This window comes from Neurospora tetrasperma (assembly GCF_000213175.1).
Source record: "Neurospora tetrasperma FGSC 2508 unplaced genomic scaffold NEUTE1scaffold_4, whole genome shotgun sequence".
NCBI lineage: Eukaryota > Fungi > Ascomycota > Sordariomycetes > Sordariales > Sordariaceae > Neurospora > Neurospora tetrasperma.
The window spans coordinates 4,130,048-4,157,053 of record NW_009799102.1 but is presented as its reverse complement, the minus strand read 5'-3'; the positions used below and the strand labels follow the sequence as shown (position 1 = coordinate 4,157,053).

Here is a 27,006-nt window from a genome sequence, read left to right as displayed (position 1 = left end):
TCATCATCGAGGCAACCTCCGACTTGGTTACCTTGATCTCGCGAGCCTATAGGAAACATCAGATTAGTACGGAGTGATCCAACAGTGTTTTGATTAATCTAAAAAAAATTTTAAAAAAAAAAAAAAAAAAAAAAAAAAAAAAAAAAAAAAAAAAAAAAAAAAAAAAAACTCCTTTTTTTTTCAGTTAACTCAAACGTTTGGGACGCTTGGGTCAACGTTTCTACACATTTCCATACTTACTTCTACCATCACACCAGTACAAGCATTTCTTTCCACGATGAAAGACAAGTCTCATTTTGAGCACGCCAATACCTGTTACCTGTGCTGATATTCCACGCCTAAAATTGAAGCTCATTGACGCATTCTAACTATGTACCTATCCGAGCTGGCAGTCTAATAGTAATGCATCGTCGTGAGGTTTCATGGGACGGGCCACATGCAAGATGGCCTGAATCTCGTACAGAGTCCCAGAACTACCAAGCTAATATTGAGCCTGAACCCCACCAACACAGTAACACGGGGAGGGATTGGGACATGAATAGCTGGCGATGACTTGGATCTAGAGGGACTGAAATCGCACTGCCCTGGAAGTTTACCTCGGAGGGGTTTCTTCAGTTCATACCTATGAAGTCGGGATTGACTCGAATTTCGGATAATGGCATCTCTTCCTCTTGGGCTGCGCTTGACTCAGCATGGCATTTGGCGCCCCGACCGCAATTAAAGTTCGGATATCTTGTTCGCAACATCACTAACTCCTTCCTGGCCAAGCCAACTGGGAAGCCGGAAACAGTATTGATAACTTCCTTTCCAACGCTTGACGAGTCGCACGACTGCGCGTCGTTATTTTTTGCCATTGGCTGATGAGGGAGTGAAGTCTACCCACTGGGAGCTAAGAAACTGAGCGTACGATTCTTGTGGCTGGGATGGAAACATTGTCATCAATTGAAACGAAGCGGGCTCTTACTTGCTAAAAACAGGCGAGACTGTGGTAGGAAAGAAAAAAAAAGAGATATGACTTGGCTCGGAATCAAAGCCGTAGCTTCCAGGTAATTTGCGTTGATATGGCTACCTCCATGTTATGGTAGAGTTGTTGATGTGTTTGTTGGTTCTGGTGATGCATGTGCATAGTATTCGGATTGGAGGTAAATGAAGCTTGGCGTTATGTAGAGGTATTCCTCAATTTCGACATTGAAAGATCCGTACGAGGACCGCAGTGGTCGTGTTTAACCTTTTGGGGCTGGTGCTTCTTCATGGGCAGCTCACCTGCACTACCCATTCTGGAGATATCAACTCGAAACGCAAACGTGTTGGTATTTTGGCGTTGGGCATGATTCTTATGGGTCATGGGTCTACCGGCATGTCCACGTTGTCTGCATGCGCTCCCTAGAGGTAGACATCTTGGGAACTCGTTAGTTTGTGTATCGAGCTGTAATTACGGCCTGTAAGTAGTCTCGCTGTGCGCACCACACGTGGGCGCTGGGCGGATCTGGCAACAAGGAAACTCAGACGTGAAATTACAAGCCCAACACCTAATTCAGCCCGAACAAAGCACAACACTAAGTTAAATGGGTTTCGAGATCTCAAGATGCAAGACCCCTTTCTTGAATCCAAAGAGTTCTCTCGGAAAGGAGCCCAATAAATCGAGCGTCTCTCATTTTCGATTACCCTGCGGGTGTATAAATTTACTTTGTGTGCGAATATGGGGAAGTTTGTTTCCCTTTCGACTAGGACTGTCTACATCATCAACCGCAATAAAGCGATTACTTATCACTGCAGCCGCCCAGGCCGCTGGACGTCCCGCGTTATATGGGATCTTATCAAGGCTTTTCATAGTGACCTGAGTAGTTGCCGTCGAAGTCTAAGATACGTGAATCACATCATTGCATCAAGTTTGGACTGTTTCAGGTTATTTTGAACAATCATAAATGAATTGTCTTCATCAAAAGGAAAAGTGATAACCATGGGAATCGTGATTAAATACAAAGCCATGCAAATGTTTCGTTTTTGCCCTCCTCCTTCTCCATTCATAACACTTTTTCCCTCTTTTGTTCTCTTTATGAGACGGACTGAGACTGCAAAAGCAAAGCAGATCTAGGCCTTGTGACTTAAAACCCATACCCGTTTAACTCCGCGTAAGTACCTAAGACCACACCATGTGCGATCGATCGTGCCAATCTACTGCGCGTAGTGTGAAATAAAAATGGGAAATAAGAGATAAAAGGAAAAGGTCGATGAGGATGCATTACTTCAGATCGTGGACGAATGCATTTAGTCGACCTCCTCGACGGTGGGGCCCTCGTTGTCGTTGGAGCCAGGGGCGCCGCCGGGGAAGCCACCGGGGGCAGCACCGGGCATGCCACCGGGAGCACCGCCAGCACCGTAGAACTTCATCATGATGGGGTTGGCAATGGCCTCGAGCTCCTTCTGGCGGTCCTCGTACTCCTCACGAGTAGCCTGCTGGTTCTCGTCGAGCCAGGCGACAATCTTGTCGATCTCGGACTTGAGCTTCTCCTTGTCGGCAGCGTCAAGCTTCTCATCGACCTTGGAGTCGCTGAGGGTGTTGCGGAGAGAGTAGGCGTACGACTCAAGGCCGTTCTTGGCAGCGACACGCTTGGCCTCAGCCTCATCCTCCTCCTTGAACTTCTCGGCCTCAGCAAGCATGCGCTCGATCTCCTCCTTGGACAGGCGGCCCTTGTCGTTGGTGATGGTGATCTGGTTGGTCTTGCCGGTACCCTTCTCGAGGGCGGAGACGTTCATGATACCGTTGGCATCGACATCGAAGGTAACCTCGATCTGGGGAACACCGCGGGGAGCAGGGGGAATGCCGGTAAGCTCGAACTTGCCGAGAAGGTTGTTGTCCTTGGTGCGCTGACGCTCACCCTCGTAGACCTGGATAAGAACACCGGGCTGGTTGTCGGAGAAGGTGGAGAAGACCTCGGACTTCTTGGTAGGAATAGTGGTGTTGCGGGGGATGAGCTTGGTCATCATGCCACCAGCAGTCTCGATACCGAGGGAAAGAGGGGCAACATCGAGAAGGAGAATCTCGGAGGTGGACTTGGAAGAAGTGTCACCGGAGAGAATGGCGGCCTGGACGGCAGCACCGTAGGCAACGGCCTCGTCGGGGTTGATGGACTTATTTGGTTCCTTACCGTTGCTGTGCATTCGTTAGTTTGGGGCACCTTACCGTTGTTAAGAGGAAGAGGAAACTTACAAGTAATCGCTGATAAGCTTCTGGATACGAGGGATACGGGTGGAGCCACCGACGAGGACGATCTCGTGGACCTGGGACTTGTCGATCTTGGCATCGGTCAAGACACGGTCGACAGGCTGGAGGGTGGAGCGGAAAAGGTCCTGGCAAAGCTCCTCGAAGCGAGCACGGGTAATGGAGGTGTAGAAGTCGATACCCTCGAAGAGAGAGTCGATCTCAATGGAGGTCTGGGCGGAAGAAGAGAGGGTACGCTTGGCACGCTCGCAAGCAGTGCGGAGACGGCGGAGGGCACGAGCGTTGGTGGAAAGGTCCTTCTTGTGCTGTGAGGGGGTTAGCATCTGACAATATGCATTGAATAAGACGTTTCATGCCATGAACCAAATGGTTTAGGCATTCAACTCAGTCTTCCAGGCATCACTGACCTTGCGCTTGAACTCCTGAACAAAGTGGTTGACGAGACGGTTGTCGAAATCCTCACCACCCAAGTGAGTGTCACCGGCAGTAGACTTGACCTCAAAGATACCCTCCTCGATGGTGAGGAGAGAGACATCAAAGGTACCACCACCAAGATCGAAGATGAGGACGTTGCGCTCACCCTCAACCTTCTTGTCGAGACCGTAGGCAATGGCGGCAGCGGTGGGCTCGTTGATGATACGGAGGACGTTGAGGCCAGCAATGAGACCGGCATCCTTGGTGGCCTGACGCTGAGAGTCGTTGAAGTAGGCGGGAACGGTGATGACGGCGTTGTTAACGGTGCCGCCGAGGTAGGCCTCAGCGGTCTCCTTCATCTTCTGGAGGATCATGGCGGAGATCTCCTCGGGGGTGAAGACCTTGGTCTCGCCCTTGAACTCGACCTGGATGACGGGCTTGCCACCACGGTCGATGACCTTGAAGGGGAAGTGCTTCATATCGGCCTGGACCTCGGGGTCGGAGAACTTGCGACCAATGAGACGCTTGGCATCGAAGACGGTGTTGGCCGGGTTCATGGCGACCTGGTTCTTGGCGGCATCACCGACGAGACGCTCGGTGTCGGTGAAAGCGACGAACGAGGGGGTAGTGCGGTTACCCTGGTCATTGGCAATGATTTCGCAGCTGGTGAAGATGAGTTAGTAACTTTCAAAGTGAGCCAAGGTGAGCCGTCAGGGTGCTGTAACATACCGGTCCTCACGGAAGACACCGACGCAAGAGTACGTCGTACCAAGATCGATACCGACGGCGGGAGCCATTGTGAATGTGTGAGATGTGCTGAAAAAGGGAAATGGGTATCGTTAGGAGAAAAAGAGAAAAAGAGTCGTTGCGTTGAGTGAGTTTGAGAACGCTTTTCAACAATTCCCAGAATGTGACTGGAAAAGTAGAAAAAAAAAAAGAGAAAAGCTGAGATCGAGTTTGGTTTGCGTGGAGGGAAGTCGCAATTATTTGTTTGCTGAACAGTGGTCTGAGAAAGAAGCCAAGGTGGGCTGTGGAGGGGCAGACGGAGCTCCAGAATTTAACTTGGTGGTCGAGCTTGGTCGTTCTTGCTTCTACGAGCTTCTGTTAGTTTCCTGGCTCCACTACGCCGGGGTACATCAGGGTACTTGTGCGCGCCGGGGCGCATTCTGTCGCATGCTGTCGCATCCAGTCGCATTGCCCAGTCGCAAACCGTACCAACCGGTTCCCGCTCGCCGCCTCCAGATGCTAATCGAACCTTCTTTCACGCGCCAGCAACGTCTTTTTCGGTTTGTTAGCAATCTGACAATCCCTTCACTACAAGGCTTTGGTTGCCGCCTCGCGCGATTCACTGCAAGTAGCTTGGTAATTCGATATGTAAAAGTTGGCTGACCTGGATTTGCGCCTGAAAAAAAAAAAAAAAGGTACGTACCTCGGTTACTATTGGCGCGCAAATGGCCCGTTCACTCTCCGCCAAGCCAAAGATGGAGACAGCCTGTAGAGGTACGTACCTTGAATAGACTCAAACGAAGGGTCACACTTTTTCTGATGTGGGCGCCCAGACAAGGCAAGGCTCGAATTGCCCCAGACTTTGATTGCCATGTTCACGGAAGATGGGACTTGCATGTGTTGTGTGTCTGTCAGCCCATGGCCGCCCCATAGTTCCAGCTAGACGGCTCTCACATGAAGCTGTTCTGCCCTACGGCCTTGTTGAGCCTGGATGTTCGCGGTCAGGGGAAGCCCACTATGGGTGATACGTGCCCGTAGTAGCCTTGGGTGGTGGTAAAGGACTTTGACAGCCATGTTGTCAACTACATCGTCCAAAACTTCAAGCAATGTATTGAAAGTGTGTAATTATTTACAGTATTGATGATGATTTCCTGGCGTGGAAGGCTTCGGTTGCCGTTTGCGACTCTGCAACTACTGTACCCCCTTTCTTTTGTTTACATTGCCCCTTTTTTCGTAATTCCCCCATTCAGTCGCAGCCTCAACAGCTTCAAATTGCGCCAACGGTCAGAGGATGCGATGTTGCGATTTAGGTATATTAACAGCGACCGGCATGTCTGTCTGCATGTTGTAAACTTCCAAATCTTTTCAATTGCTGTTGTGCCTTTTCAGTCGTTACAAGCATTAACAAAGAGGCCCCCCAAGCTCTGTCGCAAACTGGTCGCAAAATGCGGCTGTGTACCTCAGCTTCTTCTCCAGGCTGTGTGCGCGAGGGGTGCAGTGGTTTGTGGTTTGCGCGCGCGCGCTTGGCGATTGCGATCAGTTGCGACAGGTTTCTAGAAGTACCTCGACGTACCTGGCCGCTAAACTTGGGTACTCACCCTTGAACTCACCCTTGCATCATGGGCGAGCTGGCAGTGGAATGTGGGGTTTCTGTTTACAGATGGAAAGTCATGACGGTTTCGATGCCTGATTTCTGACGGAGAGATCGAGATTGGTCAAGACCGAGTGTCTCGAGGCTCATTATTTTTTTTCTTTCTTACCTAGTTACGCTTCATCGTTCAGTCTTTGATTTGTATATTGGTTTGGCGGCGTTTTGGCTGGAACTCTTTGCCTTCCTGTATTTTTCAGCTTTCGTTCTTCGGTTCCTTTCAGCTCCAGAAGATGAAAGAAGCCCGACGTCTCCACCAACCCCATTCCAGCATTGCCCGCCGGCCCCACAGCGGCCCATGAAGTCATGGCCCGGGATTGCGATAAGTGGGATAAGGCACTAGCGTGCCCCGCAAACTGACACTGTGAGGCCGAGGGGCAAAGGAGGACGGGGCGGGGCAGGCAAGAGGTCCCCTCGCTAAAGACTGGCGGGACGGGAGCATCAGAGATGGAGAGCTGACTGCTGAGAATTGGAAGCGAGGGGAGGGATCGATTTCGGTTTCCAGGTCCGTCCGAGTCAGCGCTGGATCTTGATCCCAGTCCTCCCCATCGTCTTTCGCGTCAAAGCTCCCATCATCTCTTTGTTCAAACCCTACCTATCTAGCATCATCGACGAGAGACAGGAGCTCCGACCGCACCGCCCATCATGTTGATCAAGGAGAGCTACGCCGACGTCAAGACCTCTGCCAATGGCAAGGAGTCGACGATGAGTTAGTCAAATCACCTCGTTTTGCCTCGCACGTCGAACCCGATGCACTCCGTTATTCATGGAATTTCGAGTTCCACGCCCCGTCGCCAACACCCATCCCATTCCATAGTCCAGCTTGAATCTGACTGGGCCGAACAATACAATACAGGAATCTTCCTCTTCCACCCAACCATCCCCGGATATCCCAATGCGTGAGCACCACCGTGACATCTAGACATTCAAACGTGCCTCGTCTCATACGTCTTTCCGCTTTGCAGGCGCTTCCCCGGAGTCGCCCTCTTCAGTGAAATCTACCAAGGTCAGACCGATCTTAAGAGCTCCCATGCCCGGCCCCATTCCTTGCGATGCCTACACACCCCACGGACCCCGTGGAGAGATGGAGCTGTTCGAGCTCCAGGCTGGAGAATGGACCACGCGGGAGGTTCTTTGCGGGCAGATGCTCCGGGCGCAAGGAAATCCTTGGTGGCTGGTACCGGTGACCACCGATAAGCTGACGATGACTTTGCGCCCGAACAGTGACCGGTCCCGTTGCCCGTTTTGCCCGCCAAATCGCCGGTCAAGGCTACATCGTCGCCGCCCCGAGTAGCTATCACGACTTTACCGGCCCCGAGCCTCTCGCCTATGATGTTCCCGGCACCGATCAAGGCAATGAGTGGAAGGTAGTCAAGACGCTGGACTCATACGATGAAGACTCGCGCAGGACGGTCGACTACCTCCTGTCCCTGCCGACCTGCACTGGGCGCATTGGCGCGACGGGCATGTGTCTGGGCGGCCATCTTGCGCTAAGAGCTGCTGTATGTCTCACCTTCTTGCTGACCGTCATAAATCAAGCTCCAATAACTAACTTTACACAACACAGCTCGACCCTCGCATAACCGCTGCCATTCCCTACTTCGGCACCGACATCCACTCGCGTACCCTCGGTCCCAACGACGGCCCCAACACCTCACCCTCCGCTCCCGCTCTTCGCCCCGATCCGACAACCGCGTCCGGCTTTGTCGCCCCTCACACCATTGACCAGTTCGACAAACTCAGGCACTGCGAAGTGGCCATGATCTTCGGTGTCAAGGACACACACGTGCCCGACGCCGGGCGCGATCTAATTCGCGCCAAGCTGCGCGAGGCTGGAGTGACGTTCAGCTTCTACGAGTTTGCGTGGGCGCAACACGCGTTTATCAGGGACGAGTTGAGCAAGGGGCGGTACGATCCGGCGATTACCAAGGTTTGCTTTGAGGTTCTATTGGAGACCTTTGGGCGGGTTTTGAAGACGGACTTGGGCCAGGGGACGGGCGAAAAGGAGGAGGTGGAGCACGTTTGTTAGGTCATTGAATGGAACAAACAAGAAGAGGAAGGAGAGGCGAGTGTTGTGCGAGCGTCCAGTACATCGCGCACCACTGGAAAACCGGCTCCTCCAGGTAAGATTCCGTTAGCTGGCAATAGACCGAGACTACCGAAGCAAGAAGCACCCCTGGAGGCGACACCGTTCCGTTGTGTCCTACCAGGAGGGAGATCAACGGCCCGAAACGATCCGTACGGACAACAAATATAGAAAGCCATGAACATCAGCGACAGGGCTGAGTCTCGACATGTGATGGCGAACATGTATGGGCCGATGAAATCGAAGCGCTAACATCCATGGACTCTGGATGGGAGTATGTGCTCAGAAGAATCCAAGTTTTCTCTGCTTTCCAGCTAGAGTGATAAAGAACTGATGTTCCCCACAAGAGACCCCCAGCCCATATTCAAGAAGAAAGAGATATGTATCTTTGCAGGCATTCTCCGCGATTAAGTTAGGGCTTTTGTCCGGAATCGAGCCATGCTTCCATGCTGTGCACTCCATCATAAGATAATTCACTGAACTTCATCTCTGATCTGTCATCGATCCAGAGATCACATCTTTAGTAGCTCTTGAGTTCAAGAGGAGAGAGATGAGAAGATTACGTATCGCCAACGGCGGTGATTGTGCATGCAAAGTACCTATATGATGCCTTGATGGATGGGGTCTGGGCTTGGGACTTCGAGCCCGAAGGCTTGGGATTCGGCATCGAGGTACCGGATCAGACGATACGTATCTGTGACTTGATTTGGTGGTAGAGTAATCTTGCCATAACCTGATCTAAGGAGTTTTGGCCTGAAGACTGAAAAGAGGGTGGGTGATTGGAGTCACGACAAGTTGGGGGGCATGGCTGTTAAGGTACTGCTTCTGGAGTATCAGATTTGAAGACGATAGATAGCAGGAAGAATCAGTTGAAGCAAACATGATCATAGCGAAGGTGAGCCATTGGACAGGATTGATATTGCAACAACCTTTCAACGTAAATGGCTGTTCAGACGGCTGGCAATGCCCATGGTAAAGTTTAATGGTAATGACATCCCAAGAATCTTAAAGCATCACCCAAAACCAACTTGGTATATCAACATCCTTCCTTCCCACTATCCATTTCCTCACTTCTCATCCAACCCAAGTTGTTCCCGTATCAACCTCCTCCTCTCCACCTCCATCCTCTTGAACTCCTCATCACTGACCTTTTCCGGGCCTTCCCATGACTGCCTAAACTCACTATCCCACTCAACCCTCGTCTCCCTACTCTCCCACACATCCTCACTACTCGGCTGTCCGCCGCCATACTTGGCCTCCTCCTTGCTTCGGTAATACTCCTTGACGGCCTCCGCCTTCATCTCGGGACCGAACGATTTGGTGCGCATGCAAAACCAGAAATCGTCCCACAGCTCCGAGCAGTTCTTCATGGTGCCGTACCGGTACACGGCGTTGAACTGCGCACCCGGCGTCTGGCAGTGCCAGGCGTAGTCGAAGGCGTCGCGACAGGACATGGTGGTGGGAAGGCAGTGCTCGGACATGGCGAGGGAGGTCGGGGAGCGCGTCTTTTTGGGCGCTGCTGCTACTTCGGGCTCTGTGGCCGCCGGGTCGTCTTTGATGAGGAGCGAGGAAAAGGGGATGTAGGCTTTGTACTTTGCGAGGACGGAGGCGGGAGCTGTCCCTGCTGGTTCGGAAGAGGTTGTTGGGGGTGGTGTTTGTTGCTGCTGTTGTTGTTGGGAGGATTGGGAGGACTTCTTGGTGGCGTCGTCGCCTTGGAGCAGTTCGAGGAACTTTTGGATTTCGGCGTCGCCGGAGGAGGAGACGGCGGAAGGCTGAGACGGTGTTGGTGGTAGTTGTTGCGCTGGAGGGGCAGCAGCTGGTTGTGTGGTGGTGGCAGAGAGAGGTGAGGTCTCGGTGGGCTTCATGCCTGATGAGGCTACCGGAGAGGAGGGAGAGGACCAGAACCAGCCCATTGTTTCTTTCTCTCTTCTTGAAGGTGTAAAGTTTGTAGAGTTCGGTCGGGTTGCGGTTCGAAAGCGGAATTTGAGAGGGGGTATTGTCGTCGAGATTGAAGCGAGGAGCAGTCGATATTCGAATTGAACAAAATGAGGGGTAGCGAAGCCTCAATCCGGTAGCTGTTGGTGTCGACCGGTCGGCCAAGTCTCGTAATTTTTGGCTGTTGTGTTACCAGTCTTCACTTTTTATTGTTGATGTTGCGCGGCATCAAGAGCTTCCAGCGAGAAAGATGAACAATCTGGGCCAATCAGACTGCCAGTGGAGGAAAATGTCGGGAGCCGCGGCAGGCAACGGCGCACCAGTTATCACAACCGAATGGACGATAAAGGGCTTGGCAATGCCCCTCCCGATGACGTTGCACCCCAATGGTCAGCTCTTCAAGGTACCTGGCTCACCTGGATAACCCTTTCCAGGGATCAGTTGAGGAGATCAAAGCCTGGAACCGGCGTGTTTACTCTACACTACTTGTGCCCGGACTAGGTTATCTCCTACCCTGCTGTCGCCATGTTGTGGTAAGGCGGGGTAGCTAGGTAGGTACAGTACCTCATTTTTTGACTTCATACACTACCACTCCCGCCACATTCTTTCAACCATGCGATGAACCTGCAATGATATCAGCACACATTCTCTCCCGGCAGGCGACAAGGCCTGGCCACGGGGGTCCCAAGTTCACCACTCACTCTACTGCCCTCTTGGTCCAACGTTCACTTGGCCAAGGGCTCCCACTCGCTCACAGGAGAACGACCCGAGCGTGGGAGAGCACCTCATCCTCGACGGCTTCCACCGGTTCTCACAAGGAGAGCGGCCATATTGAAACTGCCCCTCATGAATCCCTCTTGTTCTTCAACAGTGAGTCTACCCCATCTCATACTCTCACTCACTCACTCAAGACTAACACGAACAGACCTCTTTCCCCTCAAGCTCAGCTCCATCCTTATCTGGCGGCCATGGACGAGCGAGGACCTCCTCCAACGCTTCGAACAATCCTCGTACAGTTTCATCGACCCCATCAGACTAGTCAAGCGAGCCATCAACACCCACGATCAAGTCCCCATCGAGGTCACCCAGATTATCCCTCGCCTCAAGGATGGCGGCGCATTCGTCAAGTTCACTCATCCAAGTGACATGTCCGCTGCCGTAGTCGAAAGCAAACTGTCCGAACTCCTACAGAACAACCCCATAAAACCATGGTTCAACCCCTTCGGCAGGGTTAAGGCTGGCCTCGTCGAAGGCGTTCCCTGGCTAGAAGATCTGTACAGACTTCCTCGCAGCCGTATACGGGTTGAGTTTGTGGCCGCCAAGGACGACGCATCTCCGGCCGAACTGTCGCAAGAAACGCTCTACAGCATCTTCCGCAAATTCGGCAAGATCACTGAAATCACGTCTCAACCGACAGACTCCAAAGTCTTGCCCCGCTTTGCCTACATCGACTTCGTCCTGGTCCGAGACGCCATCATGGCAAGGAATTGCATGCATGGGTTCGTCTTGCGCGAACAGGGAAGTAAGAATGCAACAAAGTTACGGCTTTCGTACGAGCAACGAGTCAAGGCCCATCACATCTGGGCCTGGTTCACGAGCCACCCTAGGATCGTGATCCCGCTCGTCGCCGCCTTGATAGCGGCCTTTACTGTTGCCGTGTTTGATCCCATCCGGGAGTTCTTTGTCAAGGTATGTGAAAACAAAAAAAAAGGTCATATCCCTGATCGCCAAGTCTCCACCACCAAAAAGATAAACAACTCGATCCACCCAGGGGTCGAACCTGGAACCTCCTGATTCGTAGTCAGACGCTCTGCCATTGAGCCAGCGGACCTTGTTGAAGCTGCGGTTGAGATGTTGTACTTCTTAACGCGATCGCATCCCAGCGGATGTAGAGGTAGACAACTGCTAACGCTTAGTTCCATAGGCACACGTCCAAAAATACTTTGAGTTCACAAACTCCCGTCTCTACAAATGGTTCAAGTCCCAGACCTCCGACATCCTCGCCTTCCGTCGGCGCAAGACCGAAGATGCCGGTCTCAACGCCCTCTTCACCCACCGCAAAGACCTGATCGACTCCATCCAAACCGGCCTCCTCGAGTCTGTCGATACATTCACTGTCGTCCATGGTCCGCGCGGCTCCGGCAAGAAGGAACTCATCCTCGATCAAGTGCTCAAGGAACGCAGCAATGTGTTGCATATTGATTGCAAGCCGGTCGTAGAAGCGCGCGGCGAAGCGGGAACCATCAGTCGTCTCGCCTTCGAGGTCGGTTACCGTCCTGTGTTCTCTTGGTCCAACAACATCAGCAGCCTAGTTGACCTCGCCGTGCAAAGCACCACGGGAGTGAAAGCCAATTTCTCCGAGAACCTGGAATCGCAAGTCGTCAAGATTTTGCAGACGACCGCATCGGCGCTTAAGCAAGTCGGTCTCTCAGAGCGCAAGAAGGAAGACAAGGATGCCGATCTCTCAGAGGATGCGTACCTAGAAGCTCACCCCGAACGGCGTCCAGTGATCGTCGTTGACCACTTCCTCCACAAGAGCGAGGAGAAGGGTGTCATCTACGACCGTATCGCCGACTGGGCCGCGGCGTTGGTTCAGTCCAACATTGCCCATGTCATCTTCCTGACGGACGACGCTTCCTACTCCAAGCCTCTTCAGAGATCCCTTCCCGACCGCGTCTTCCGCTCCGTCACCCTCGGCGATCTATCTCCCGACGTAGCCAAGAAATTCGTCATCTCCCAGCTGCAGACGGACACCAAGTTTGCGCATGACGGGCAGCAGCAGGATTCGGAATCGGACAACCAGGATAATGGCGACAAAAACCAAAAGAAGGACCCCAACACCCCGGCCCCCCTGGACCCAGCCCTCCTCAAAGAACTAGACACCTGCATCACCGCCCTCGGTGGCCGCCTCACAGACCTGCAAGTCCTCGCCCGCCGTCTCAAGATCGGGCAATCCCCACAAAAGGCCGTGCAAGAAATCATCGACTCGACCGCCTCCGACATTCTGCGCATGTTCCTCTTATCCAAGTCTTCCTCTTCCGACAGAAAGTACACAACCGAACAAGCCTGGTACCTGATCTCCCATCTCGCTGCCTCCCCCTCCTCTTCGATCCCTTACAACTCCGTCCTTCTCTCCAACACCTTTGCGTCGTCACCCGAAACCGCCCTCGAGGCGCTGGCCAACGCAGAGTTGATAACCGTCAAATCACAAAACGGCATGCCTTCGGAGATCAAGGCCGGTAAACCAGTCTACCAGGCGGCCTTCCAGAAGCTGGCGAGCGACGAAAAGGTCAAAGCGCGCATGGACTTGCTGGTGTTAACCGAGCTGGCCAAGATGGAAACGCAAAAGATCGAAAAGGTCGAGCAGGAGCTGGTGATGCTGCAGGGACTGATGGCGAGGAGGCCCGGCGATGTGAGTGAGCGGGTGGAGTACCTGCTGGAGAAGATGAAGGGTGGGCAGGCGAGGTTGAAGGGTTTGGAGAAGGAGATGGGGGTTGTGAAGGGGCGGATGGTCAAGTGATAGGAGCTGGAACTTGTTGAGTTAACCAGCGGGGGGAAAGGGAGGAGGCTGAGAGCTGGAGGTGAGAGGGATGAGGGGTGAGCGTTGTTATTTGAGAGATACCTTGGTGTTGGGGTGTCCTTTTGCTTGTCGACAGGCGTGTGTACCCTTCTCCCATCACCCATGTTTCAATGAATATTGATCTATCTCCATTCGATGGTGCTTCTGTTCTGTTATCGAAGAGTGTCTGCTGTGATCTCAGAGAGTCCTTGAGAGAAGCCCTAACAGAACCCATATTCTCAGCTTGTCCAGGTCAGCCAATGGTCTTGGTGAGGCTCGTCCCTGACAAAACTGCTGAGACCTTTGATATTATATCTTGGGTATACTCTGACTACGCATCCAAGCGTCTTTGATACACCTTTGAACTTGGTTTCTAGGCAATTTCTGTTTAGAAATATTCCAAAGCGACTCTAGCCAATGTACTCGTACTTTACAAAATCAGACTCTGATGACTACGACTACAGTACATTTCGAGCACCTTCCCAAAATGATGAAGCCATGGAGTGGTAGAAGGTACCTTTTGACAGACTGAGTCGTCGTAACGCAGCCTGGGATTTGCCCCCCCATATGTCGAAGCCAGGAGGCGGGAGCAGGTCACCGCAGTTCTCGACAAGTACACTCTTGAACAAGCGCCAGCACTCCTGCACCTTCCACACATCCAGCTCACCAGTGTCGACGCTGTCTCGTACCCTTTTCGTTCCCCGAGTATCGTATCGATCGTCGATTACATATGACGCAGTCCGAACGAATTGACCCTCCACACTGTCCACCAGCTGTTGCATCACGTGTCTTTGTTCTTGATATCTGTTACCCTGCATCAAATCCTTCACCATCTCGCCTTTCACATGCTCACGTATGGCGTGCACCGCCTCGTTGACCGGCAACGACAGGCGCCCCTTGGAAATGTTATACTGTTTGCTGACGTGTAGTAAAGCCAGCAGAAATGCGTAGTTGCCGGCTGCGTTGACCATGGCGCGGTTAGCGGCTGGCGTGCCCTCTGCGCCATGTCGCGGAAGCTGAGCGCATATGAACCTGAATGAAATCTTGACGAAATCAAGCGCTTCTTCTAACAGGAGGTAGTAGACCAAGAGAACGGATCTGCCTTTGTGGGTGAGAACGAGCTTGGTCCGGTCAAAAGTGGCCTTCCGAAAAAGGGCATCTGCAGGCCGCCCGAGAGAAGAAGGAATAACGGCGGCTGTAGTGACTGCTTCGTACGGGGGTGGTGGTGATGGCCCTTGAAGTGGACTCTCTCCAGGCTCGTCCCCGGCGCCCTTGGATTCACGTGTGGACGCCTTCTGGAATAGCATGGTGGTGATTCTTAGCTGAAAGTGAAAAGGCAAGACCGGAGAAGTCGGAGGCGGCGACACTTGGGGAGAGGAGGAACTAGGTGCCTGGGGAAGGTGGCAGGCAGGTACGCTTCCCTTTGAAATACCTCTACCTACCGTACCATGACGTAACATGTACGGAAGAATACTTACCAGACCTCCGGCACCGCTCAGTTTTCTGATGAGCACATGCAAGAACTTCACTCTTTCCACTCGGTCCAGTCTGCAGTCGTCTGCACGAGGAATTTGCAGGTTGTTCCGAGAATGGGAAGGGAACAGCTACCTACCTAGGTACCCAAGGATCCTTTCTCAAGCCACGGAAAGAGGCAATGGACAAATCCCATTGCATCATACAGGTACCTACCTCTGCGGATTGGAGGCAACACCCTTGTTCATTCTCAGGGTTAAGAACACAAAATGACATGCCCATCCCATTCTCTGAACCATCTTGTTCTTCCTCTTCCTCCATCATCATCCCCTCTCGCTCGTCAAACCACTTCCCCAGGGACTCATCACCCAGGAGCGACATGCTTATCAACGTGGATTGAAGGCCCAGCCCCCTCAGTCCGGTTTGACCAAGTCAATTGTCAGGTAGTCTCATCCATCTTCTTCTAACACCACATTTACTCACAAGGAACGCCACAGAAAACATCCGAGTCGTTCTTGGTACTACCACAAACAACATACCAAGCGAGCAAAAGCTTTTTTCCTTCATCCGCAACAAGTGATGCCTCCCAACGAAGCGTAACATGCACCCGTAGGACAACAAAGCCCACCTTCACCGCCGTAACGAGCACGCGCGACCATCAATCACCAAATCAACTGTTCCATGCATCGCCACCTGTCGTGACCGACTTGCATCTTACAACCACGACACCAACAACTACATACTACAACAACAAGGACAAATCAGGGGAACCATGGCTCCGTGAACAGGAATCACCACGTTGATATATCAAGTAGTAATGGGCACAACTGCTGTATTTGATCTTTTTTGTTACAAAAGGGAGAAGGAGAAGGTTGAGGAGGAGACGTGGAGAAAAAAGGCCAAAAACGCTGAAGAGAAAATGGCCAGAGTTACCAAAGACTTGAAGAAAAGAGCTGAGGATGACGCGAAGATGGTTCAGGAGGCTCAGGAGAAGGCCGAGAAGGCCGAGACAGAAAAGAAGGAGATAAAGAAAAGGGCTGAGAAGGCCGAGAAGCTACTGAGTGAGATCGAGGAAGAGAGGGAAAGGCAGAGGCAGGAGCAGGATAATATGGGGGTCATAAGAGATGCATGCCTACCTAATGGCGCGTCTTCCGATGCCTAGGTTGATGAAGCAAGGCCATGGGGAAAACATACATCGATCATGCCCGATATGTCCCGATTTTCTCTCTCTGGACGAAGAAAAAGAATGAGTCCAGGAAGAGCCTATAAACATATGATACACCATTAAACACCTTTCGTCGAGCTAGAAATGCATTATCTGTCTCTGGATTGACATATTCATGCTATCGTCAGGCCTCCGCCATTAACGAAACACACACATTGATTGTGAAAACGCCTGTACAAAGGATGATCGCGGAGTTGGAGGCCAGTTGGCGAACCAGGCTGGATGATCCCCCATAAAGTACGACCCCAAAGGGCCTGTTAATCCCGAGCTCGGGGTTGGCGGCTTGGAGCCCAATCAGTAGCGACAGTTCCTCCACTAATATCCTGCACAGCGCTACAGCAGTCTTGAAGTGGGTGGTAGAGGGATGTGAACCGGCAGTTCATCCCGAGCTCAGATTTCCACCAATGGACCACGCGGGAATGAAGTATAAGAGAAATCGTTGGGCCACGTGCTGCAAGTTGCGAGCTGTCCCAGTGGTGGTCTTGACTTATTAGGTACACTGCTATCGAAAACGCGGGACCTATCTCAACATCTTCAACATGCTTGCTCCTCGACGGCTGCTGTGCTTGGCTTCGAGGACCCGAAGATCCAGGTCCTTTGCGACAATCACGTCAGGGCCCCTGAATCTTCCCCACGTCATCAAACCCTCTCTCGCCGAACAGCAGCAGCGGAAGCTCAGCCCTCGTAACCTCGAGGCAGCCGTGCGCCATATGCACCGCGATGGTCTAGTCGTCGTTGAGGATGCCGTTCCTCTGAATGACCTAGACCACCTGAACCGCAAGATGGTTCAAGATGCCCGCACCCTGCAGGCTCGCGGAAAAGACGGCCCCTTCAACTACAACCAGGGGAATCTCCAACAAGACGCCCCTCCGGTAGCCGAGTACTTTTCCACCTCGGTTTTCGCCAGTACGTCCTCACCATTCCACATGTAGGTACTTTGTGTTGCACAACCTGATTCCCCTCTCTAGACCCCATCGCAACCCAGATAACCTCCCATGTCCTCGGCCCGCGCCCCAAATGGACCTTCTGCTCCGGCAACGCCGCCATGCCGCCCCTCCCCGGCGCGGACCCTCAGCGCCAACCCGTCCACTCAGACGCCGACTTCGCCCACCCGGCGCACCCCTTTGCGCTCGTCATCAACGTGCCCCTCATCACCATGACGCCCGACAACGGATCCACCGAGCTCTGGCTGGGCACGCACAACCTCGCCGGGGAGGATAGCAGTGGCATCGCGGCGCAGGAGGGTGCCCACGGAGAGCGCACCAGCGGGCGCATCCGCCCGGAGCTCCTGGTGCGGCGGGCGGCGGTGCGCGCACCGTGCCAGCCGACGGTGAGGAAGGGGAGTATTGTGGTGCGGGACCTGCGGCTGTGGCATGCGGGGATGCCGAATCTGACCGCCGGGGAGGTGCGGATCATGTTGGCCATGATCCATTTTGCGCCGTGGTATCGGAATCGGATGAGGTTGGAATTGGGGGAGGATGTGAGGCCCGTGCTGGAGCGGGAGGATCTGGGGTTGGAGGTGCCGGTGGATTGGGTGGGGAGGGAGGAGGTGTTGGGGAGGTATTTGAATAGGGGGTTTGGAAATAGTTATGATTTTGATCAGGAGGCTTAGAGCACTCGGGTTCTGAAATGTACATAGCCTAGCTAATGCCCATGCGGCAGATTGATGGGATCGAAAACACAAAGACCTGATCGGTCCAGTTGTCACTGGTTGTGAACACATGGTGCCATCAGAATCAAGACCAACTTGAATTTCTAAGGTAGAGGTACCAGGCAGGACTCAACGAAGAGCTCTTCATCTCTAATCCCCATTTCCTTCCATGGTTCCTCCCTTATTTTCCCAACCTTATTTGTCATGGCGAACTAACTCCCAGATAAATCCAGTTCAGAGAGTCGAGACCTCGTAATACCGAGTTGTGGGGAAGTGCGTGTTGGTTTTGGATAAGATATTGAGGAATGTCTAGTGCCCTTGGGGGACAGGGAGACTGAATCCGGGGATTTTGGGCCTGGATACACACAGCAGAATATAACTCTAAGTAAAAAGGCGGCACGTGCACGGTGGGTTATTACTACCTATGTAATCCGTTTTATTAAAAGTCATACTTCAAATGCTAACGGGGTATGGTATGCTCATGTAACATGATCATTTCCGTCTCGGCGCTGCCACAAGAAAACTAAGCTTTTGATATTCCTTAATGTCTCCCTCGCATTATGGCTTCTTCTTCTTCTGGTATGCCTTCTTCATGTTTCGTCTTGTCTTTTTTCTAGTCCCAATTCCAGCCCCAGTTCCAGTTCCAAACTTGAACCAATGGTATCCGTCCCTCCATCCATCCATGTATCCCAGCCTTATATCGTCTTTATCGTACATCAAACATCTATCTCCATAAACTATAAAATTTACAAGAAGAAGATAAAAAATCTCTAGAACCGCAAATTCTCCCATCGATTGCTCTCCCTCTTGCACCAGGAACTTCCACTCCTACTCCGACTATCTTGACTCCTTTCCTCATCCCTCTGACTTCGTATTTGTGGCCAATCGGAAGGATGAGTCGCTGATCTCATCCTCGACGCCGGCTTTGGTCTCTCTGGTAACGAGGGTCTCTAACCAATCGGGGGAACCGGGGGAGCAGGAGGAGCCTGAGAAACCGAAGGGGCAGGGGCAGCAGGGACGGTGCTACCAGGGTGATGCTTCTGATTCTATCTGTGTTCCTGGTTGTGAGAAGTTTGGGTTTGAGTCAAGTCGGAGCCCGTCACTGCGGCCGCGGCTTGTTGGGGTAAGTTCCCTGGGAGTTGGGCTTGCGGTGGTTGTCCTTGCTGAGTCTGCTGTGTCTGTCCTTGAAGAGGAGCAGTAGTTGTCGTAGGTCTGTTTACTACCGCTGTCGGGTTAGACATACTCGCTCCCCTCGGCCTTGCTCCCACCGGTCCTCCTGTCCCGCTTGGACCGGCTGTGGGGGTTGGACTGAGCGTCATAGGCGACGGAGCAGGCAAAGTCTGCGGTGGCGGGATCGTCGTGGCAGTTGCTCCAGGGGCGGTGTAAACCGGCTGAGGAGCCTGTGGCTGCTGTGATTGAGGAGACAAAGTCGACTGTCCCGCGTACAATCCACCACTGGCGATGGGCGAGCTAGGGCTCATCGGTGGTTGATTCTGTTGCGCGGCATAAGCTGCCCCGGCGTATTGCGACATACTCGGCCCTGGCTGTCCTTGTCCAGCGTATCCCTGGCCGTAGGTGTAGGTACCGGGGCTGATACCGGCTTCGCCTCTCTCAACGTCAAAGGAAAGGTTGGAGCGACGGCCAGTGTTCGGGCTGCGAATGCTGCCGAAGCCACTGCCGACGCCACTGCCGACCGAGGGACGAGTGACGTGCACGCTCAGAGACCTATTCCCGGACGGCAGTCCCTCGCCTGGTTTTCTGCGTCCGCGCTGAGACTCACGGACCGACAAGTAATTCCGGCGGGAGATGGAAGAGGCGGCATCGTCACCGGCGCGGCCGACGGGGGAAGCGTCACGCGAGCGCAGGGTGGCCCTGTCGTAGCCCCAATCGTCTAGCGCCTCGGCGACGGGATCGGAGGCGTTGATGTTGGCGACTGCTTGTTGCTCGGCTTCCATCTTGCTGCTTCCTGTTTTGCCGCTGCCCGAAATGTCATCATCCTCTTCTTGGCGCAGTTTGTTAACCATTTTGGCCGCCGCCTTATCCTTGTCCGCCTTTTCTCTAGCCGTCGCAGCGAAATCGTCGGTTACAGCAACAGAGTAAGTCGGGTTGTTAGGACCACCCAACGCTTCACCACCACCGCCGGGGCCGTTGATGGGGACCGCCTTGAGGGCCAAGGCCAAAGCGCACATGAATTTGGAGCGACGGGTGCAACGCACGGCCTCGTTGTGCCAGTTGGACTTGTGCTTGATTTGAATCTTAAGCGTCATCTTATCCAAGTTGCCGACGTCGTTGATCATAATGTTGATGTCGGGCTGGAAGTCGCGGCTATTATCGGGCGAGCGGACAAACTTTTCGAGTTCGAGGCGGAGAAGCTCAATATCTTCGAATGAGGTATCATATGATACGGCAACGTCGACGGTTTCTTTCATGGCCTTGGATCGCGTGACGTTTTCGATCCAGAGGTTGTTGAGTTGGATATTGGGGACCTACAAAGTCGTTAGGATATGGACAGGAGGGTAAAGAAGAGGTGTAAAGGGGGTAAGAGACATACCTGAACAACTTGCATCTTGTCAATACGGGTAAAGACCGTGTAGAGGAGAGAGATCTTCTCAACAATGAGCTGCTCAGCGTCGGGACCCTTGATATCAACACGATCGCCAACATCGTACGGATGCTTGACAAACAGGAAGATGCAAGAACCTAGGAACTCCTGCGTGGTAACCGCGAAAACGAAGGACAGCGACAAAAGCGTGGTGCCAGCCGTGGCCAGAGTTGTCACAAAGCTGCTCTGGAAGACCACCAAGAAGATAATGATCACAATGATCAGCACCACAAACAGCAAGACCTTATCAAACACCGTCAAGGCCTGACTGATGTCCTTCATGCTGTGGGCGATTGCCTTTCTCTCCTTACCGATATCGACAACCTTGCGAATCATCTCGTCGAGACTAATGTCGCCGTTTTGGTCGGCATCGATGGCGTTAAAGCACTCCTCGGCCTCTTCGCGGTGGTGTGGGCCCAGCACTTCGATGATGTCATCCAGCAAAAGGGCCTCCTCGCCTTCGGCCGCAAAGGACATCCAGATACGACGAGCCATGGCCTCGGAGCTGCGGACTTTTTCGAGCGCTTCAATGACGATGGAGTGCGCAGACGTGGGGTTGAAGACGTTCTTGCCGGTGATCTCGGAGGCAATGTTGCCGAACACCGAGGTGATCTTGTCGCCGATGCGGTGGACGTCGCCGACAATACGCATGGGGGTGCTGGTGCCTCCGGGGCGCATCTTCTCGGCCCGGTCGCGCATGAGGAGGGCGTTGATACTATCGCTGATGACATAGTCCTCGTCGGCAAACTCGGGGCAGTACATGGGGAAGAGAGTCCTCGAAGCATCGTAAAGGAGACCCAAGAGGTAGATGTCGCGCTTGGAGTCCTGGATGCGGTTATGAAAGGAGCGTTGGTGGTACGAGATGCTGATGAGCTGGACAATAGCCTTTTCTCCCAGCAAAACGCCAAACGAGATGAAGAGGGATAGCAGGATGCGCTTGATGGTGTGGACCCATTCGATGCTGTCGTCTGTAAAGCGGAACTTGAACACGAGCCAGGAGGCCAGTAGCCAGAGAAACAAGGACAGATTGATCTCGAGAGCGGCCAGCACGTTGGCGTACTTGCGGGTTCCAGCGCTGACGACACCGCAGAGAAACATGAAGACGTGAGGGAGAATGTGGGCGACGAGCTTGGCGGTCCAGAGCGACAGCCATGAGATTTCGATCCAGAGAAAGAGCCAGAAGAGAGTGTAGTTTTCCTTGTCGCTGTCGCTGGTGCCAAGCTGGATGTTATCCACGTTGCCCGTAAAGGGCAGCACAAAGAGGGGAATGGCGAACAGGAAGGCGATGGGGATGATGTAGATGAGGTAGCGGGTGACGAAGGGAAAGCTGACAACCTTGCGATAGAAGCGACCCAGCGCGTTCAGCTTGTGATCCTCACTCATGTTGGTGCCCGGCCGGCTCAGATCTCGCACACGGCGCCGTCCAGAAGGCCCGGCCTGGCGGTGGCTGGCCTTACTGGGTTTGTGAAAGAGGCCATGCTTCTCGGTGGGGGACGAGGATGAGTCGACGGTGCCGCCCAGGGTGTTGGAGAGAGTTTGGTCAGCCTTTCGAACACCACCACCGTTGGAGGACCTCGAGGCAGTAGATGCGTTGGTACGGATGGGTCGTAGTGGGATATCATTAAGTTGGTCCATTTCAACGTCGGAGTCAGTGTTGGAAGGGATATGGCGGAATCCCCGATGCCCTGTTGGCGACTTCGTACTTCTTAAGGACATAGCTGAAGAGGTACTAGTAGTTGGACGCGGACGTCAGAGGGGTGGGTCCAGGTCGCCGTCGATGGTTTGGTGGAATGTGTGGGGAAACAGGCCGCGGCGGTGATCTCAGGACCTGGACGGCGGCCTTGGCGAACGAGAGTCGGTGAAGTGGAGCAGATGGCCGGAGTTTATCGAAGCTTTTTCTCTTCTAAATTTGAACTCAAAGGATGGTGATCAACAACAAAGAGAGGGAGAGAGAGCGAGATAAAGACTGTGGTTGGCTGGTGATGCGGTAACGTAACGGTAGCAACGCCGAGGGAACGAATGTGGAGAGTAATGAACGCGATTGGATGTGGTATTTCCAGGTTAGGAATTGATGAGAGGGTAAACACAAAGATGATTGTCAGAGAAGAGGAAAGAAAGCGAAGAGGATTGAAAGTGAGGGTGAGATGTGGGAGGAATTCAAGGGACTTATTGTTGTTCACCTTCAAAAGTTTTTTTTTTTCTTCCTCAGTTCACTTCGTTCTTTGACAGTACAGTATCGTAACTGTGAAAGTACTGTATCGTATCAGTTGTTACTTGGTACAATCCCATACTTACTGGCTTGTCTACTGTACAGTAGTATACTGTGTAGGCATTATCAAAATGAATACATCGTATTGGATCTTGTTGATGGCTTGGCTTTCGGATCCGGACCTAGCCATTTTCGTGTTGTAAACTGAAGCTGCTGCTTTTTCTCGCAATAGAATACCGACACCCACCCTATTATTGGTCCTTGTAAGGCTTGATAGGACTGGTACTGCCGTAAGGTACTGCTCTGTACAGTACCGTGCCGGTCTGTGAATGTGCCTTCCCGGATCGCATGTTTCTCGTTGTTTCCAGTTTCAGTTTGCCTTTTTGCGGTTTGCATTTCTGACAACGGTGGGGCCCTCTGTCCATTTGGGATTAGCCCGGCCTCCATCTGATTCCAGGGGTGCAGCAGTCTCCTGTGGATCTTTTCCCCCAGGTTCAGCCACTGAACGCCCCAGGCCGGTTAGCGACATCCGTTCCCTGTTTCACATAACAGATGGACCCCGATTTGTCAAGCCCGGTGTGTGTGATTGGTCAGTGCTCTTTCTTGTGGCTGTTTGGGGTCCACACCTCCATCAGCCTGCCTTTTTTTCTTCTTTCTTTTCAGTTGACTTCGTTGTGGCATGCCAGTGTCTTCTGTTGACATTCCTCTGGCATTCCGTGGTGGGTGTGGTGTGGTGTCGTGTGTCTCGTCAGGTTCCTGAACCACCACACTACAATGAAGTTGAAATAGTACTTACGGTAGTGTGCATATCGGCAATATGCAGCTCGTTCATCCTGTGTTATGTAGGTACAGTATGCACTCCAACTTGGCTTGTGCAGCCCGACCCGAGTCCCTGACATCACTCCATCTCTTACCACGAATGGATACACAACATGTGTCTTGTCCTCTGTCATGTCAACAACAGGATGTTCAACAGAGAACGGTTGAATAGTCAACACACTCAACCAACACTTCTTCGATTTAATACTCAGTCCTTTAGCCTACTACACAGTACAAGCAACCAGCCCTTGACACTGCCAACAGTCGCCAGCTGGAATTGCGATCAACACTCGGCATCCTCTTAAGTCCACCAGCTGAACTCAATAGTAACCGTGTAGTGTAGTGTATCTCGAGTGTGTGCATAGTGTGCTATGTCCTACACTGGACTACGTCACAGCCCATGCCGGAATCCCGTCTCTGCCGTCCCACGGAGCCCTAAGAGCCCACCGTTGGGGACGTAGGTGCGTTAGTCTGTCAATAAAGCCGATGGTTTTTCTGCATCCGAGATTTCGATCTGATGCCAATGACCACTTTGCCACTCCATCACTCACCGGGTGGATCATTAACAATGTCTTTCCTCGATACTGTGCCGTGATCCACGCCGCGACTGTCGCGTTTGAGAGATCAAAAGAGAGCGGCGTCGGAACAGAGTTCGGTTTTCGGTTTGGGAGAGAATTGGCTAATCTCGGAGGGTTTGCCTTGGCTGGGGAAGGGAAGACCCCTGGTGTGGAGGCAGATGGAGGCGCGTGCTTGGCCATCTCTCTGGGATCTGGCAGCAAAGCTGAGACGTGGTGAGAGATCTAGATTTGATGCGTCCTGGCCGTCTTGGCGTGAATCATAATGGTGTTTCTGATATAGCTGAGAGCAGTGTACTGTACGTATGTAGTGTATGTATGCAGGTACAATTGCTTGCTGAGGTGATGGCATTCAAAAGGTAAGTTGTCCGTCGTTGAAAACTGCCCGCCTTCTGCCGTCCCGTGCCGTGCCGTGTTGAGGCTGAAGAACGGCACTACTACATAGTAGACTAGTGTACACCACCAACGAGACTATTGAGGTCGACAATATTGAAGATGACGTCAGAGTAGCCATCGTGAAAGTGGTCCAATCCAGTTCGCATCGAATCAATGGACGGGAGAAGCACGGACCATTTGCCGCGGCTGACGACGACTAGCCGAATTACAATCTATAACGTTCAATGAAGGCCTCGATATGCTGTTTTGTGACTGTTACACGTACTGTTACCGTAACTGTTACCGTCACAGTCGCACACTCCAATTCAATGCATGGAATGACCTGATGAAAGCTCGCTGTTGGTCATAGCTCCCACCCTTCCTGTTCTCTCCACTTAATTTTTCCCCGCGATAAGGTGTCACAATAACCTCGATAACGACCGTTGTCTCGTCAACCACCACAACTCCAGAGCTCAGCTGCTAGTAGAGTCAGTCCGTAGACTCGTATCTAATTAATACCTTATAACATCCACATCAACAACGTCAATCGCCCACCCACCATGAGACCGTCGCGACTGGCCATGCGGCCATACACCTGTCTCCAATGCCTCACCCGGACACGCCCCGTCTTCCGCCGACCTACTACTACTACCTCTATACAAACACCGCGCATCGCTTCTCTCCATAACAGCTCCCGCTTCCTTCAACAACAACAACAACAACAACAATTATCAGACTCCCCAGCGGCTGCTTCTCGACCAAGCATAGCCCCCAAGCCCGTCGTCGATATCAAGCACATCCGCCAAAACCCAGACCTCCACGCCCAAAACTGCATCGAGCGCAACTACCACCAACAAGCCGCCTACCCACAACGCATCAACGACCTCCACGCTCAATGGCAAGCCAAGCAGCGCGAGGCTCGCTCTCTTCGTGAACGCTCCAATATCCTACGCCGCCAGCTCACCGACCCCGGTTCCATCCGTGACGAAAATGCCGACACCATCGCAGCGGGCACCAAGTTCCTGACGAGGGACGAACTCATTGCCGAAGCCCGCAAGCTCAAGTCTCTCCTCTCGACCATCGAAGCCGAAGAAACACGTATTCTCTCCGAGATCGAGTCCCTCGCCCTGGCCATCCCCAACCTCACCTCGGAAGAATCTCCCCGGGGCCCCGAACCCAAACTTCTATCCTTGATCAACGAACACCCCGAACCCGTCCCTTCGGCCTCCGACCGCGTCTGGCGTTCCCACGTTCACATTGGCAACGAGCTGGGTCTTTTCGACTTCGCCTCCGCCGGCACCACCTCGGGCTGGGGTTGGTACTTCCTGCTCGACGAAGCTGCCCAGCTCGAGCAAGCACTCATCGCCTACGCCCTCGACCTCGCCGTGCGCTCCGGCTGGCGCCAAGTCAGCCCGCCCTCCATGGTCTACTCGCACATCGCCTCGGCCTGCGGTTTCCAGCCGCGCGACCAGAACGGCGAAACGCAAATCTATGCCCTCGCCCAATCCGCCGACGACGCCGCCCGCGGCAAGCCCGAGCTCTCCATGGCCGGCACCTCGGAGATCCCGCTCGCGGGCATGCACGCCTCCAAAATGCTTCTCTGCCCCGGCGACATCTCCGAGTTTTCTCCCCTGAAATACGTCGCCGTCTCGCGCTGCTACCGTGCCGAAGCCGGCTCCCGCGGCCTCGAGACCAAGGGCTTGTACCGCGTGCACGAGTTCACCAAAGTCGAGCTCTTCGGGTGGACGTACCCCTCTCTCGACTCGGCGACCGACGTGTTCAACGAGATTGTCGACTTGCAAACCGACCTCTTGTCTTCCCTCGGTCTGCACTGCCGCGTGCTAGAGATGCCCACGCACGACCTCGGTGCTTCGGCCACGCGCAAGATTGACATTGAGGCCTTTTTCCCGAGCAGGAGGGAACGCAACGAAGGGTGGGGCGAGGTCACGAGCGCGAGCATATGCACTGATTATCAGGCTAGAAGGCTGGCGACGAGGCTAAAGGGCGAGGATGGCAAGATGATTGAGGGCGGTTATCCGTTTACGGTGAACGGGACGGCCATGGCGGTGCCGAGAGTGCTGGCCGCGTTGTTGGAGAATGGCTGGGACGAGGAGACGGGTACGGTGGTCATTCCGGAGGTTTTGAGGGGGTGGATGGGTGGGAAGGAGAGGATTGGGCCCAAGCCCCCGACTAAGAAGGGGTTGGGGGTTGGTGTTTAGTAGATGCCAAGGTGGTAGGTATGGTCTTTGGGACATGGCAAGGGGATAAAAGGAGTTGATCGGTGGTGTAAGATACAGATATATGGTTGGTTGTATTATTTTTTGCAGGAAAAGCATGTTAATGGAGTACGGTTACTTGTTTGTATTGCACATCCCGCCTACTGCTCACTGCCGTGATGCCTCTGGCAGCCCCATTTGGGGAGGGGAGGGACCTCGCTTTGCGCGAAGGATTGGGTTGAGGATTCTGGCCTGTCGTTTATCCCAAGA

General features: G+C 53.2%; 9 protein-coding genes across 9 annotated transcripts; 5 read left to right on the top strand and 4 right to left on the bottom strand.

Annotated features, from left to right (window-relative positions):
- Positions 1 to 1,906: 1,906 nt before the first annotated feature.
- Positions 1,907 to 4,638, bottom strand: NEUTE1DRAFT_117606 (heat shock protein 70; the record flags this gene model as incomplete). Its single annotated transcript, XM_009854378.1, has 4 exons — positions 1,907 to 3,154; positions 3,212 to 3,528; positions 3,631 to 4,300; positions 4,367 to 4,638. The coding sequence occupies 4 exons, from the start codon at positions 4,432 to 4,434 to the stop codon at positions 2,269 to 2,271; spliced, it is 1,941 nt and encodes a 646-aa protein (XP_009852680.1).
- Positions 4,639 to 6,656: 2,018 nt separating this feature from the next.
- NEUTE1DRAFT_44886 (uncharacterized protein) lies at positions 6,657 to 8,040 on the top strand (the record flags this gene model as incomplete). Its single annotated transcript, XM_009853315.1, has 3 exons — positions 6,657 to 6,720; positions 7,236 to 7,513; positions 7,579 to 8,040. 3 exons carry the CDS (start codon positions 6,657 to 6,659, stop codon positions 8,038 to 8,040), a joined length of 804 nt encoding a protein of 267 aa, XP_009851617.1.
- Positions 8,041 to 8,995: 955 nt separating this feature from the next.
- NEUTE1DRAFT_84914 (uncharacterized protein) lies at positions 8,996 to 10,232 on the bottom strand (the record flags this gene model as incomplete). The annotated part of the gene is made up of 2 exons (XM_009854377.1): positions 8,996 to 9,791; positions 9,978 to 10,232. 2 exons carry the CDS (start codon positions 10,008 to 10,010, stop codon positions 9,165 to 9,167), a joined length of 660 nt encoding a protein of 219 aa, XP_009852679.1.
- An 89-nt stretch (positions 10,233 to 10,321) lies between these two features.
- On the top strand, positions 10,322 to 13,798 carry NEUTE1DRAFT_66226 (uncharacterized protein; the record flags this gene model as incomplete). The annotated part of the gene is made up of 4 exons (XM_009854376.1): positions 10,322 to 10,435; positions 10,692 to 10,902; positions 10,958 to 11,721; positions 11,957 to 13,798. 4 exons carry the CDS (start codon positions 10,322 to 10,324, stop codon positions 13,550 to 13,552), a joined length of 2,685 nt encoding a protein of 894 aa, XP_009852678.1.
- Positions 13,799 to 14,049: 251 nt separating this feature from the next.
- Positions 14,050 to 14,898, bottom strand: NEUTE1DRAFT_102388 (uncharacterized protein; the record flags this gene model as incomplete). Its single annotated transcript, XM_009854375.1, has 1 exon — positions 14,050 to 14,898. One exon carries the CDS (start codon positions 14,896 to 14,898, stop codon positions 14,050 to 14,052), a length of 849 nt encoding a protein of 282 aa, XP_009852677.1.
- A 983-nt stretch (positions 14,899 to 15,881) lies between these two features.
- NEUTE1DRAFT_139201 (uncharacterized protein) lies at positions 15,882 to 16,226 on the top strand (the record flags this gene model as incomplete). Its single annotated transcript, XM_009854374.1, has 1 exon — positions 15,882 to 16,226. One exon carries the CDS (start codon positions 15,882 to 15,884, stop codon positions 16,224 to 16,226), a length of 345 nt encoding a protein of 114 aa, XP_009852676.1.
- Positions 16,227 to 16,828: 602 nt separating this feature from the next.
- Positions 16,829 to 17,969, top strand: NEUTE1DRAFT_84909 (uncharacterized protein; the record flags this gene model as incomplete). Its single annotated transcript, XM_009854373.1, has 2 exons — positions 16,829 to 17,195; positions 17,258 to 17,969. The coding sequence occupies 2 exons, from the start codon at positions 16,829 to 16,831 to the stop codon at positions 17,899 to 17,901; spliced, it is 1,011 nt and encodes a 336-aa protein (XP_009852675.1).
- Positions 17,970 to 18,918: 949 nt separating this feature from the next.
- On the bottom strand, positions 18,919 to 22,177 carry NEUTE1DRAFT_84906 (uncharacterized protein; the record flags this gene model as incomplete). Its single annotated transcript, XM_009854372.1, has 3 exons — positions 18,919 to 19,548; positions 19,717 to 20,426; positions 20,492 to 22,177. The coding sequence occupies 3 exons, from the start codon at positions 22,175 to 22,177 to the stop codon at positions 18,987 to 18,989; spliced, it is 2,958 nt and encodes a 985-aa protein (XP_009852674.1).
- Positions 22,178 to 25,080: 2,903 nt separating this feature from the next.
- On the top strand, positions 25,081 to 26,853 carry NEUTE1DRAFT_66218 (uncharacterized protein; the record flags this gene model as incomplete). The annotated part of the gene is made up of 1 exon (XM_009854371.1): positions 25,081 to 26,853. One exon carries the CDS (start codon positions 25,081 to 25,083, stop codon positions 26,737 to 26,739), a length of 1,659 nt encoding a protein of 552 aa, XP_009852673.1.
- Positions 26,854 to 27,006: the final 153 nt, after the last annotated feature.